Source organism: Oratosquilla oratoria, chromosome 1 (genome assembly GCF_046742065.1).
Source record: "Oratosquilla oratoria isolate Oo_2021 chromosome 1, ASM4674206v1, whole genome shotgun sequence".
Classification (NCBI taxonomy): domain Eukaryota; kingdom Metazoa; phylum Arthropoda; class Malacostraca; order Stomatopoda; family Squillidae; genus Oratosquilla; species Oratosquilla oratoria.
Window position 1 is genome coordinate 126,241,362 of NC_134777.1, and position 15,000 is coordinate 126,256,361.

General features: G+C 36.5%; 1 protein-coding gene across 1 annotated transcript in view; it reads left to right on the forward strand.

The window, feature by feature from the left end:
- LOC143026530 (angiopoietin-related protein 2-like) overlaps positions 1–8,648 on the forward strand; it is an 18,456-nt gene extending 9,808 nt beyond the window's left edge. The window contains exons 2-5 of the mRNA XM_076187086.1: positions 2,009–2,156; positions 3,104–3,206; positions 4,404–4,549; positions 6,941–8,648. Of these exons, the coding sequence (XP_076043201.1) occupies positions 2,009–2,156; positions 3,104–3,206; positions 4,404–4,549; positions 6,941–7,137 (594 nt within the window). The 3' untranslated portion in view covers positions 7,138–8,648. The remainder of the gene's footprint in view (positions 1–2,008; positions 2,157–3,103; positions 3,207–4,403; positions 4,550–6,940) is intronic.
- The last annotated feature ends 6,352 nt before the right edge of the window (positions 8,649–15,000 follow it).

A 15,000-nucleotide genomic window follows, 5' to 3' on the forward strand; every position in this document is an offset into this window, starting at 1 on the left:
ACTGTAATGAGAGAGCGGAAGTTGGAGGTCAGGGTATTGATAGAATCTCCAATGTACATGATGTTTACTCTAGACGTCTTTCGACCCAATCAGAGGTCATCTTCATGAGTTACAATATACACAATGATAAACAGGAATGACATATGAGGTGTGGCGGGGGAGATGTTGTACCCGCGAAGAAACCCTGGGACAGGAAGTCGACGTAGCTACCCACGGAGCGCCGACGGGTTCCCCGTGGGTTGCCGGTAGGGTTTCCTCATTGATGGGAGGGAAACTTCAGGCTGTAGCTGGATATTGATGGAGAGTTGATCCAGACGAATAAAAATTATTCTGCCATCCTTAATCTCCTGTCTTGTTCTCGATACAGTATTGTTGTTTGCGTTTCTAGTTGTTGCCGGGTGAGGGAGTGTCCATGTGTATTACTGGTGTGACGGAGTATGGCCCCATCCTGCAAATGTGCCGTCATCCTTTTTGACAAGGTGGTAGTGGTTGAACCTATATACCGTGATTTCAGACGACTGCAGTCACCAAAGTTGCAATGAAATTGGTATATAAGATTCACCTCTTGTAAAGGCCTTGTCTGTGGGAGGCAACTATTTTTCATGATGAGGCTTGATGTTCTTTTTGTTTTGTAAAAAATGATGAGCTTCAGGATGGCGTTGGGGTCTGTAGGGATCACATGTGTGCTGATGATCTTTTTTAAAGCCTTTTCGTCTTCTTTATATGCGGAAGACATGAAGTTCTTGTAGAAGAGGGAAATATGACAAGGTTTTTCTGTTGTTGAGGGGGCTTGTGTCATGAAACTGTCTAGATGTCGCTTTATTGTCTCATCAACTAATTGTTTTGGGTAACCGTTATTGGCAAGTAGTTGTGAGACTCTCTGTAATTCAGCATTGGTGGTAGTCCAAGTTGAAGAATGTGTAAGGGCTCTCTTAACAAAGGAATTTACCACACTCCTGCGGTATTTCTCTGGGCACTCACTAGCACCGTTGAGACAAAAACCCAGGTTTGTAGCCTTTACATATACTTCGGTGGAGAAAGAGTGAGGGCCTCGGTGAACTAAAACGTCCAAAAAGGGGAGTTTATAGTTGGCTTCAAGTTCATGGGTGAAGTCAAGGGAGGAATGACGTTTAAAGGTGCTCACAATTTGTAAAATACTGTTCTCATTTTCTGCACTGATGAAAACATCGTCTATGTACCTCACATATACAGATGGTAGAAGTTCGGGGTGATGCAGAAAAATTCTCCTTTCTATAGTGCCCATATAAAAATTAGCGAAGAGGACGCCCAAGGGGGACCCCATGGCAACACCATCAATTTGGACATACATGTTACCATCGGGTCCATAAAACGGGGCTTCTTTGGTACACGCGCGAAGAAGACAGCGTAGTGTGTCTTCAGGTATCGCCAAGGGGGTGTCTCCTGCTTCTCTGTCGTGGTAGATCCTACTACAAATCATGTCAATAGTTTCATCCACGGGGACATGGGTAAAGAGACTGACCACGTCCATAGAACCGGTGATACACGAAGTTGGTGTAGATCTTAAAATATCGAGGAACTCCTTTGATGGCATGGAATTAAAAGTGATTTGTCGTTGAAAAATATATTAATTGATCACTGGGAACCATAAAGTGTGTATGTATGTATATATATATATATATATATATATATATATATATATATATATATATGAAAGAAAATGATATGAAGATACGTACATTGCGATCACTATTTGTGATCCTCTTTAGCGTGGTTGTACAAATGGGTGAGTGGACTCATGTATACTGGGAGGGGGTACACCCACAAATTCATATAACCACACTGAAGAAGATCAAAGATAGTGATCGTAATATACGTATATTCATACAATTTTCTTTTCCTTTTCTAAAAAAGTGGGATCTTGAATTCATTTAACCAATGTTTTAGAACAGCGAACTCTTGTATATATATATATATATACACGCACATATATACACATAGACTTATTGTCTTCTGTCTCTTCTCTTAGGAAGTGTACTGCGACCAGGAGAGAGACGGCGGCGGGTGGACTGTCATCCTGGCCCGTAGCGTCTCCCACGTCCCGCCCGTCGACTTCAACCGAACGTGGAAAGAGTACGAACGGGGCTTCGGCAACGCCTCCGCCGAGTACTGGATAGGTAAGCCCCCTACTTGCCTTCGTCAGAACCACCATGGCCACGGAGACACACATGGGGGGTAATGGTCAAGTTTTTGTCAAAAGATTTTCTGAAATAATAACCACGAATGCCATACGAGTCGGTCGGTAACAATGGAGGAGGTTGGCAGCACTCTCTTTTTGTTTAATTTTGAACTGGTGAAGCAAAGATAGTTATATAATTCTATTTAATTTTTTACGCTCTTTTTTGGACTTTTGGTCTCCCAAGGGCTAACTAGGGGCAGGGGTAGGCAGTTTCATTCAGAAGAGAGTGATTTGGCACAAAAACGAGTCTCAATCGATCAAAACTACCTTCGGACAGAAGTTCTCACATCTGCTAAATAAAATCACTTGCCTCCGACCAAAAATTAAATGCGGAATAAATATATAATAAATAAGAAAATAGTTGAATAGATAAATATATAAAATGAATAAAGATAGAAATAAGCATAGAAAATTAGTAAATAGATACATAGATGAGTTTCGCAGATAAATTAACAAACATAATTTATGTCACCCTGATATGTTAATGCAAATATTTTTACTTATCTGAACTTGAAAAAAAAATGAATAGTTAAACGAATGAACAAATAAATAGAAATAAGTAAATTAATATATAGATAAATAAATAAGTAAATAAATAGATATATAGATAAATAGGTAAACAAATAGATAGATATAATATAAGTAGATAAATAAGTAAACAAATAAATAAATGGATAAAAAGATAATACAAATAAAGAGATAAATCAATAATAAAACAAATGAATAAATACATTAGATGGATAGATAAATGAACAGATTAACCAATAAACAAATAGACAAAGAGACAAATAAATAGACTAACAAATTTACAGACTAATAGGTAGATAAACAATTGAATAGATGAATAGATCAATATATCTTTTTCCTTCTTCCTCCTCCTCTCAGGACTCAAGACGCTGCGGGAGATGAGCATCGCCGGGCCCCTCCGGCTCCGCGTCGACGTCCGGCGGAAGGGCGAATCAGCCACCTCCTACTACGACGAATTCAGGTCGGTCTCACCACCAGACAACAGCTACTGGGCACTGGGTAATGAGTACTGGGTAATGAGTACTGGGTACTTGGTACTGGGCACTGTCTGCTGGCTATTGGCTACTGTGTAATGAGCACTGGGTACTGGGCACTAGGTACTAGACACTGGGCACTGGGTACTGGGTACTGGGGACAGAGCACTGGATACTGGGTACTGGGTACTGGGCACTGGGTGCTGGCTACTGAGTAATGAACACTGGATACTGGGCACTAAGTACTGGGTTGGACACAGGGGGCTGGGAACTGGGTACTGGATACTGGATTCTGGGTACTGAGTATTAGGTACTAAATACTGGGTGCAGGACCTGAAGTTTTTGTTCACTTAACCTTGGAAATCTTCAGGTAAGAAGTGAGACTTCGAAGAAAGAGGAGGAAAAGGAAGACAAGAAAGATGAGAAAGAGCATGAGGACGAAAAGAAGAAGAGGAAGAGGAGGAAGAGGAGAAGGAAGAGACAAAGGAGAGATTAAAAAGTGATCATATATATTTTTGTGAAGATGAGTATTTAATCATAGAAAATACTACGTGCTCTGGTCCGTAAGGGTATCATTAGAATCACTAAAATATTCAGGCCTTCGTTTTTCTTTTCGTATTCTTTTGTTTTCCTTTGAATTACGATTTATTTAATTTGTTTGTTTGTTTATGTCTACTTATTTATCTATTTCTTCATCTTGTTTCTTATTTGCATTTATCTATTCATTATTCATTTATTTATTCATTTATTTATTTATTTCATTTAATCATTTATCTATTTATTTTTATAATTAAAAACTTTTATTTATTCACTTATTTATTCATTTATTTATCTAATTATTCATTTATGTATTTGTTTGTTTATTAATCTATTCTTATTTGTTTGTTTGTTTATTTCTTTATCTTTATTTTATTTATTTATTTCATTTTCTTTAATTTATTAATATAATTATTATTTTTATTCATTTATTCGTTTACTCATTTATTTATTTATTTATTTATTTATTTATTTATTTATTTATTTATTTATTTATTTATTTATTTATTTATTTATTTATTTATTTATTTATTTATTTATTTATTTATTTATTTATTTATTTATTTATTTATTTATTTATTTATTTATTTATTTATTTATTTATTTATTTATTTATTTATTTTTATTTTCATTTACCTTTTTCGCAGCATTGGCAGCTCACACCGGGCGGGTAGCGGTTACCGGTTGAACGTGGCCGGTTTCGACCGGGAGCGAAGTACGGCCGGTGACGCACTCCAGTACCACCACGCCATGCAGTTCTCCACCTTCGACCACGACAACGACAAGGCCGATGGTAAGTACAACCAGGCACCACAAGACCCACTTCAAGATACACACGAGACACTCTCTCTCTCTCTCTCTCTCTCTCTCTCTCTCTCTCTCTCTCTCTCTCTCTCTCTCTCTCTCTCTCTCTCTCTCTCTCTCTCTCTCCTTTTCCTTCTTCTTTTTCTTCTCCCTAAACTGTATTTTCTTTCATTAATTCAGGATTGACTATGTATACGTCAAACAAGCATAGTCACACCAAACACCATTGCATACGCCTTATCACCTCTTACATACTTTTCACCTCTTTTGTTAACCTTTCCACCACCCCACGCATCCTCATGGCTTTCACACTACTGCTGTATCCACGTTTTTTTATTTATTTATTTTTAATTCTTTATTATTTTGTTTTTATCATAATTATTTTGTTTGTCTATGATGGCCAATACACCCTCTTTGCGCATGGCAGTGAGCACTTGTTTGTGTAAGATTTTAAACATCTCTCCCGTATAACCTCTCTTTGATCAAAATAAAATAATTTCCTTACATGTTCTTTCTATTTCATCTTTTAGTAGAGTAACTTTTGACCTTTTATTATCATTACTTATTTCTTTATTTCTATCTCCAATTCTTCTATCTAATAGGTACGGGCACAAAATTTTCATTTTTCTTTTAACCCTTAAATTATTGTTGCATATGAATGGCAATTTTGTTAGAAACAAAATGCTTTTTAGTTTTTTGAAATAGCTCAAAAATTAAGGGAGATACGAATTTTTTTTATTATTTTTTAGCCTGCATTTTTGGCTGGACTTCACCATAGCAAAGTGTTAGAATTAAGGGTGGTCATTTGTAAAGATTTCGGTAAAGAAATACACATTAACTCTAAACCACTGGTCTAATTTTATTAAAATTCGGAATAAATGGGTTTTAAGGATCAACAAATCACATGAGTATGTCAAAAACAATGTAAGACATCTCCATCATACCATATTTGCCTTTTCATGGCAACCATGAAGTTGTCAATTTTCAGATTATCATCAATAAAAACCAAACCCTTGGCCCAACTCACATGCAACTTGGCATATCTTGGTTTTATGGGTCAATAAAACACCTGAGTATGTCAATAACATTGCAGGACCTTCTTCTGATACCATTCTTACTAACACCTATCACGTTGTCATGGCAACTGTTGTCAATTTAGACTCTCCTGAGCATGTCATTAACATTGCAGGGCCTTCTTATACCATTATGTTGTCAATTTAGACTCCTGAGCATGTCATTAACATTGCAGGGCCTTCTTATACCATTCTTACTAACACCTATCATGTTACCATGGCAACTGTTGTCAAATTGGAAATAATGATAACATCCGAACCACTGGCCCAATTGACTTGCAACTTGGCATGTGAAGATTTTTGAGTCAAAAAATCACCAAGTGTATATTGCCCAATGATCTTGAGCTGCTCATATATAGAAGAAAATAGGTTAAAAAACAACATTCTTACATTACAATAGTATGTTATTGATGTCTTATCTTAATATTTTCACTCGAAAAACTAATTTGACAAGATTGATAACCAAATTTGCGTTGGAAACGGTGAATATTTGTTTTATTGAAAGATTTGGGCATACACTTGTGTAATAACAAGATAATTTGAATACCCTGCGCATGCGATGAACGTTCAAAGCATTCAAACTAAGCGATACAAAATCAAATGGGTCGCAAAAGATGGCGTTGTAAACAATAACAGCGCGATAGTGACGTCACGCTTGTTTTTCGCGCGTACCTATATCTAAGCCTTTCATTTACATTTCTTATTAAACTTATCATTGTATCAACTTCACTAATCTTCTCTCTACCACTCTATGTCATCTTGATTTTTCATTTGCCTATTATTTTTATGCAAATTGTTCTTATTCAATATATTCTTCGTCTTGTTCCTCATTTCCCGCTCCCATTCCTAGCATCCTTGCATTTGTCAATATTCCCACTTCGACTTATTGACTTTTGTCTTCTTCCATAGTCTTTTATCTTATTCTCATATCTCTGTCCCACCTATGCTTGATCAGTTTTTCTCATATAACTATGTCTATTCATTCATTTATTTATGCATTAATTGATTCATATATTTGTTCATGTAGTTCATCTATTTATTTATTCATATGTGTCTATTTTTCTGTTTGTTTATTCATTCCTTTATTTATTTATCTATTTACTTATCTATTCTCATCTATTTACATAGTTATATATATATATATATATATATATATATATATATATATATATATATATATATATATATTTATTTATTTATCTATTTATTTATTCATTTATTTATTCATCGTTTTCCACTTAACTCTCACCAAAATTATTTTGTCATGTAGTTGGCATAATGATGACAATCCCGTTTTCGTCCGGCAGGAGGCAGCTGTTCCTTGTGGTCAGGCAGCGGTGGATGGTGGTATAACTACTGCTTCCTGACGAACCCAACGGGAAGGCACCCGACCCCTGAAGACGACCTCAGTGCCAAGCTCGACCACCTGATGGAGTGGCGAGAATGGAAGGGCGAGAGACACTATCTCGATGAGATATACATGAGTGTTCGACCGCGCGCTTGAAGTCTTCTCGCGTTGCCCTCTTAGGGGAGAGGGGAGGGAGGCTGGAGTTGTGAGAGACAGAGAACGAATGAGAAGAAAAATGTAGATGGAAAATGGATTATAGAGAATGATCTGTTGCGCAATCAGAAGCATAAGGGTCTCGTATCTTCCTAGTCGTGGGTTCGAGTCCTGCGCTTCTCTATCTCGGTGAATGGAAAGCATTATGATTTTCTTTTTTCTTCAGGCATTTACCAAAAAAAAATACATTGTGCCACTGTATAGATGGGTTTAAGGAAGTTTAATTTTGCTGTTGTAGGGATTTCATTATAAAAAGAATATTTACGAATATCAATGAATCCTTTTCGCACCAAATGACACTTTTCCTTCTATTCTGAGTGCTAATATATACATATTAGTGTACAATTTGTGCAAACCATATCTATTCCTTGGTATGGGATTTCAATGTTCTTGAACATCACCTGCATGATATTTAGCATAGGGTAAGCAATGCTCTCCCTAAATACGGACCGAATGCCCCGTGTCCTCCAAGACAATTATTTCTATTGTCAAAGGCAACAATTGAAGTACTAGTTTGTCTACTTCCCATCGTACGTCGAGGCAATAACAAAAGCGAGTCGGGTCGCTTCGGTAAACAAATCACTGACGACATGACGTCATATCGTTAGTTCTTTCAAGAAGTGGGCTGGCCTATTGTTATCAAAATATTGTTATATTTTATTAATTGAGTTTATATCATCTGGATTGGGTCGCAACCAGAGCAAGCATATATTTAAAAAATATCGGGTATCTAGATGTATATAAATATAAATTCGACCAATAATGAATTCAGTCATAAGCGTTATTAAGAATATATGTGTAAGAAAACTAATATTCAACTATATTGGACTGACACCGAAGTACCTGTTTCAGTTAGAAATTCCTACCAATAGGAAAATGGTTCTACCGTCCTTCCTGTATCCAGCTCTCGGGCGAGCAGCCCATATGTGTGTGCATGTACGTGCGGGTATACATAATATATATATATATATATATATATATATATATATATATATATATATATATATATATATATATATATATATATATATATATATATATATATATACCTGTGTAGGTTATACGTATTATGACATCGATGGTATCGACTTCTGACGTGACATTAAAGAAAGCTTGGAATAGGAACTGCCCGTTTCCCTCTCCCCTACTTGGTTTATCCTGACTTCCACCACCACCTCTTAGGAAATGGCGGAAGAAAAGGTACTCTTGGCAAGAGGGGAAAAATCCTTTCGCTGAAAAATACTTATATGTATATATGCATGAATGCACATGTGCATGTATATATATTTACAGATTTATGTTTTAACGAGGACTTGATCCTTGGCGTTTCCCAATACACAACACATCAGTAACATTACATGTAAATGTATACATACGTAGACGAATGAGTTGTTATCGATTCTTTTTTACTTTAGTATCTCAGATGATATATCTATAATAATAAAAAAAAATATTTCGACCCCATGACTGTTATTATCCCGGAATTAATCTTTAATCAATGCACGCAACTGGCAAAAAATTGCCTCATATATATATATATATATATATATATATATATATATATATATATATATATATATATGTGTGTGTGTGTGTGTGTGTGTGTGTGTGTGTGTGTGTGTGTGTGTGTGTGTGTGTGTGTGTGTGTGTGTGTGTGTGTGTGTGTGTGTGTGTGTGTGTGTGTGTGTGTGTATTCACCTTGGTCTTTTGGATCACGTGTTGGACTCGTGATCGACAGCTATTTCCCTCCCGGAAGAGAGCTCAGAGCTCGTATGACCGATCTATGGGAAATGCTATGACCTTTCACACACACACACACTCAACTCTCCGCCCACGAGAGTCAGAGTAACGACCCGAAGCACAGCGATACCGAAATAATTTCGGCCCTGGGCAGGATTCGAACTGGGTACTGCGAGCACTACCGTACTTCCCAGTCCAGCGCTCTACCAACCCCGCCACCGAGTCGGGGTGTGTGTGTGTGCGTGTGTGTGTGTGTGTGTGTGTGTGTGTGTGTGTGTGTGTGTGTGTGTGTGTGTGTGTGTGTGTGTGTGTGTGTGTGTGTGTGTGTGTGTGTGTGTGTGTGTGTGTGTGTGTGTGTGTGTGTGTGTGTGTGTGTGTGTATTGAGACATTGTGACAGGTGGAAAAGGTGGGTGATGATGACACGATTTAGAGTCCAAATTTATTTCTGACTAGTTTCGCCGAATAAGGCTTCTTCAGAGAAATATTGTAATGTGATAAATAGAAACAAGGTAAAACTTTATTGGGTGAAACTAGTCAGAAATGAATATGGACTCTAAATCGTGTTTTCATGACCTACCTTTCCCATATATATATATATATATATATATATATATATATATATATATATATATATATATATATATATATATATATATATATATATATATATATATATATATATATATGTGTGTGTGTGTGTGTGTGTGTGTGTGTGTGTGTGTGTGTGTGTGTGTGTGTGTGTGTGTGTGTGTGTGTGTGTGTGTGTGTGTGTGTGTGTGTGTGTTAAGGCATTATGGCAGGCTGGTGAAGGTTGGTGAGGAAGACATAAATCAGAATTCAGGTTTATTTCTGACTAGTTTCGCACAAATAGGCTTCTTCAGAGAACAAAGATAGCGCATTGGTTTAAGTCACTGTAACTTTATTACGGGTTAGCTGGGTTCGAATCTTCGGCTCGTCCACGTTTCAATTTCCAACGGATGCCTCCATCGAGCTATTCTTCAGTCTCGATTGCGATGGCATGGGATTAAAAGTGATATGTGGTTGAAAAAAAAAAAAAATATATATAATATATATATATATATATATATATATATAATATATATATATATATACATACATATACTCACACAAGTTATTAGTACACAAGAGTACAATAGCTTTTACATCCAAGAGGCCTGATTTCTTAGTAGATTTGGCAACAATGAGCCCATTTACATACAAAACACTATATGAAATCCTCTTTGTATATATGTTTTAGTAAAATACTCTTAGGTACTCATACAATGAAAATTATACTAATCCTTTTAGGAGCAAAATAAACGAATTTATTTGTTTTGTTCTGGTAAACTCCAAGCGATTTTATTCAGCATTGAGACACCCATACCTGACAATTTGTTTAAAAGCTAAATCAATCATTCCATCTTTGCTAAATCCCTGTGGGACAAAAGAAGAAAATTGATCGTGTAAGATGCTTTATTCTGGGTAAAACCAAATATTATTTGGCTTATGGGAACCTTTACTCGGTAAAGAAAAAAATAATGGAAATTGCAAAATCACCTGAAAAAAGGTAAGAAATACTTTTGGTGTAAATGTAAGCAATGGTACATATTTATATACACATATATACACATTTATGTTCAGTCCACATTGAGTGAAGTATAAATGATGATATGGTTTAACGTCACAAACTTCCCTCTATCGGAAGGCTAGGATGGTGCCCCTCACAGAGGACTTTGTAGCGTGGAATTTAATAAACCATGCCCTTGGTTCAACTTCGCCGGTGGCAGGATTCGAACCGCCATCCCCTCGGCCTTCGCCGCAAGTAACGACGTCCTAACCCGCTCAGCCAGAGATGAAAAAAACAGCAAAAGAGAAAGAAGGTAAACAATAAATATAAAACGACACTACCACTAGATAAGAGGTAAGGCACAGTCATACAACATATACACATAAACAGCAAAATATAGACTAGACACACACGTATGAGCATTTGAAAAGGTCTAAAAGGTCTCCTGTCGGCATGCTCCGCCTTTGTAATCCTTTGTATAACACATGAACAAAACAAACAAACACGCACACACACTTGCGCATGTATAAACAGGCATACGTGCGGTTGGATGCATACAAATAAACACACACTCACACACACACACACACACACACACACACACACACACACACACACACACACACACACACACACACACACACACACACACACACACACACACACACACACACACGAATACGTAGATCTAAATTGACTATGTAAGAACGAGGGAGTTGAGTATCAGGAATTGCCATCCATCCATCCATCCATCCATCCATCCATCGACGCAGCAAGCCCACAACGACGTCTATTCACAAATTGCACCTGACGTCACTTCCGGACAATTACGGAACCACCTCGCCCGAGCGGCTCTTCAGCGGACCTCCGGCACCGGAGGTTTGGTTTCCCTCTTTTTATTTATTTATCTGTTTGCGCACTTGCCTGTCTAGGTATTCGTTTATTCATTTATCTATTTGTCTGTGTATTTTTGTTTATTTATGTACTTGTCTATTTAGGTATTTATCTATTCATTTCTCTATTTGTATACGTCTATCTCTTGATCTATTTAGCTGTTTATTTTTTTACCTATGTGTTTATTTACTTTTGATATATATATATATATATATATATATATATATATATATATATGTATATATATATATAAATATATATACATATATGATATATATGTATATATTTATATATATATATATATATATATATATATATATAGATATATATATATTTATATATTACAAAGAATTACAAAGGCGGAGCATGCCGACAGGAGACCTTTTGGTCCATATCTAGGTCGGATGTGAAAAAAAAATAATAATAATAAAAAATAATAATAAATTAATGAATAAAAACTATAATAATGTAAATAACAAATAAAATACATAAATAAATGCATAGGTATGGTTAAATAATAAACAAACAGGTAAATAGTAAATAATTATATATTGACATATAACTAATAATAAATGAAAATCAAACAGACAAATGATAACAAAACAAAAACAAATAACATAAAATAAATTATAATCATTACAGCATCTTGCTTAGGTGTTTATCTAAATGATTCTTAAAGTTTCGAACTGAACTACATTGCACTACCTGTGCAGGAAGTTTATTCCATTCATTAACTACACGCTTGGCAAAGTTGTTTCTATTTACTTCCAAAATGAATCTATTTCCGGACAGTTTGAGACCATTGTTTCTTGTCTGATTCTCATTCAATGTGAAAATTTTGTCACTTTTGATGTTGTCAATTCCCTTTAGAATTTTAAAGACCTGTATCAAGTCACCTCTGAGTCTACGTTTTTTTAGGGAAAACAGATTCATATGTTTTAGTCGATTTTCATATGATTTATTTTTGATATTTGGAATCAGTTTTGTGGTTCGCCGTTGTACTTTTTCCAGTCTGTCAATGTCTTTAATATATATATATATATGTATATATATATGTATGTATATATATATATATATATATATATATATATGTATATGTATGTATATATATATATATATATATATATATATATATATATATACACATATATATATATATACGAGGGGTGCAAGGGGCAGCAAGTGTTGCCTGTTGTTACATGTTTGAGCTTGTCGCTGTTTGTCTAGCTTACATTTTATCGTTGCGCTGTGCGATTGCGTCATTGTTGGTTTGCCTCTCTAACCGGAAACATGGATTTTTCGAAAGAAGGCTGCAGATTCTACACCTTCACAAGGTGGAAACTCTGGAAAAAAGCAACGGAGATCAGAGAGGAATTGTTGCAAGTTTTTCCCGAGTCTACTCCATCACTGGAAACTGTTTCCCGCTGGATTCGAGCTTTTGCAGCCGGAAAATTGCAGCTAGATGATCATCGTCCTGGCCGCCCTCGGACATCCGTGACCGAAGCAACGACGTCCGTGCGCGGGCCATCATTGACGAAGATCCAACTGTTACTCTTCGATTCTTATCCTTGGAGCTCGGTGTCAGTTATGGGAGCGCACATGACATCGTGCATGAACACTTAGGGCTGAGGAAGAAGTGTGCTCGATGGATACCTCATTTGCTTACGGAAGAGCAGAAGAGCGAACGGGTGCGGATTTGTCGTCTATGGCTGGCTGAATTCGAGCCAAATGGTCCGAAACGGTTCTCAGATGTAGCTACCGGAGATGAGTGTTGGATTTCTTTCTTCACCACCAGAGACAAGCAGTCTAACATGGTGTGGTTGAGTGATGAAGAACCTCGACCTCAGATTCTGAAGGATTTCGCAGCAGGAAGCGCCTTTTCACCATCTTCTTCAATTCACAAGGACCAATGTGTGTGGATGTAATGCCTCAACAGTGTACTATCACAGCCCAGTACTACACTGATCACGTCCTTCCTCGAGTCCTGGAATATCAGGCCAAGACTGCACCAACCCGTCGCCGATCGCGCCTTTTGCTGCACCATGACAATGCTGCCCCCCACAAAGCTCGCCTCACTGTGCAGTTCCTGGAGCAGCAGGGGATCACACATCTCCCCCACCCACCCTACTCGCCTGACCTTGCTCCCTGTGATTTTTGGTTGTTTCCAAAGATCAAGGGTGCGATCGCAGGGAAGCTGTTTCATCGCATCCAAGATCTGGCGCGAGCAGTCAATTCAGAGCTACGAGGTATATCGGCTTCTGAGTACCGTGAGTGCTTCATGAAGTGGCGAAAGAGGATGGAACGTTGCATAGAGGCAGGAGGGGAGTACTTTGAAGGAATGTAGGCCACTATTTGGATTTACCTCTGTACCGTGAAAATATATGGTATCACTGTCATTACTTTTTTATCACCCCTCGTATATATATATATATATATATATATATATATATATATATATATATATATATATATATATGTATATGTATATATATTACTACTTAATTATCTATTACATATTTAATCATTCATATATTAACTATCTACTTGTTATTCATCTATTTATCAATTTATCTACCTATCTATTTATTCATCTACTCCATTAGGGTTTTTACCGGGGTCGCAGGAATTCTAGCTAGTACCGGTATACTCTACGCCTTCATCCCCGGTGACGCTCTTCGAAGAGGTTTGTGTTGTGGCTTTGCCTTCCTCCTGACGACGCGACGGAAGCAGAACACGAAGTGTCGGATCCAGCAGACGACGACAGGGGGCAGAATTTGGACAGATATTTCTATTTGTTTATCTATTAATCCAATTTGATTTATTTGTCTATTTTCTTATTTACTCGTTTATTTATGTATCTATTTATTTATTCATTTGTTTATCTATGTATCTATTTAGTTGTTCATTTGTTTATTTATGTATTTATTTATATATTTATTTACTTATATGTTTGTTTATTAAATATTTATTTATATGATTATTTATTTATTTATTTATTTTATTTATCTATTTTTCATCTATTTCTTTATGTACTTTATTTATTTAATTTTTTTTTCTTTACTTTTTTTTTTAGTTTCAATTTATGGATTACTCCACTTGCCCCCCACCACCTCCTCTCCCTCTAAACGATAAACAAAAAACAACATTCTCGGTGAAAATTACCTTCCTTCTGTTTATTATACAACTGACAAAGTTGTGCCCGAGTCCATATAGGGATAAAATTTATGGCTTGAAGGAGTTTGGCCGTGACGACAGTAAAACAACCTGTTTTAGGGCGTCTACGCACAATGTTTATATAAACACACACATACACACACATACACACACACACACACACACACACACACACACACACAGCTAAGCATAATTATGGGAGAGTATGAAATAGGAACCTACGAGCGTCGGTCATTTCCTGTATGCTACAATTAGTTAAATGCAATTAGGTAAACACACACACACACACACACACACACACACACACACACACACACACACACACACACACACACACACACAAATACACACACACACACAAATGTGCGGAACAAATAGAACAAAATTGGTGCCGTAGAATCATATTCTCAGACAGATTTAGATTATTTTT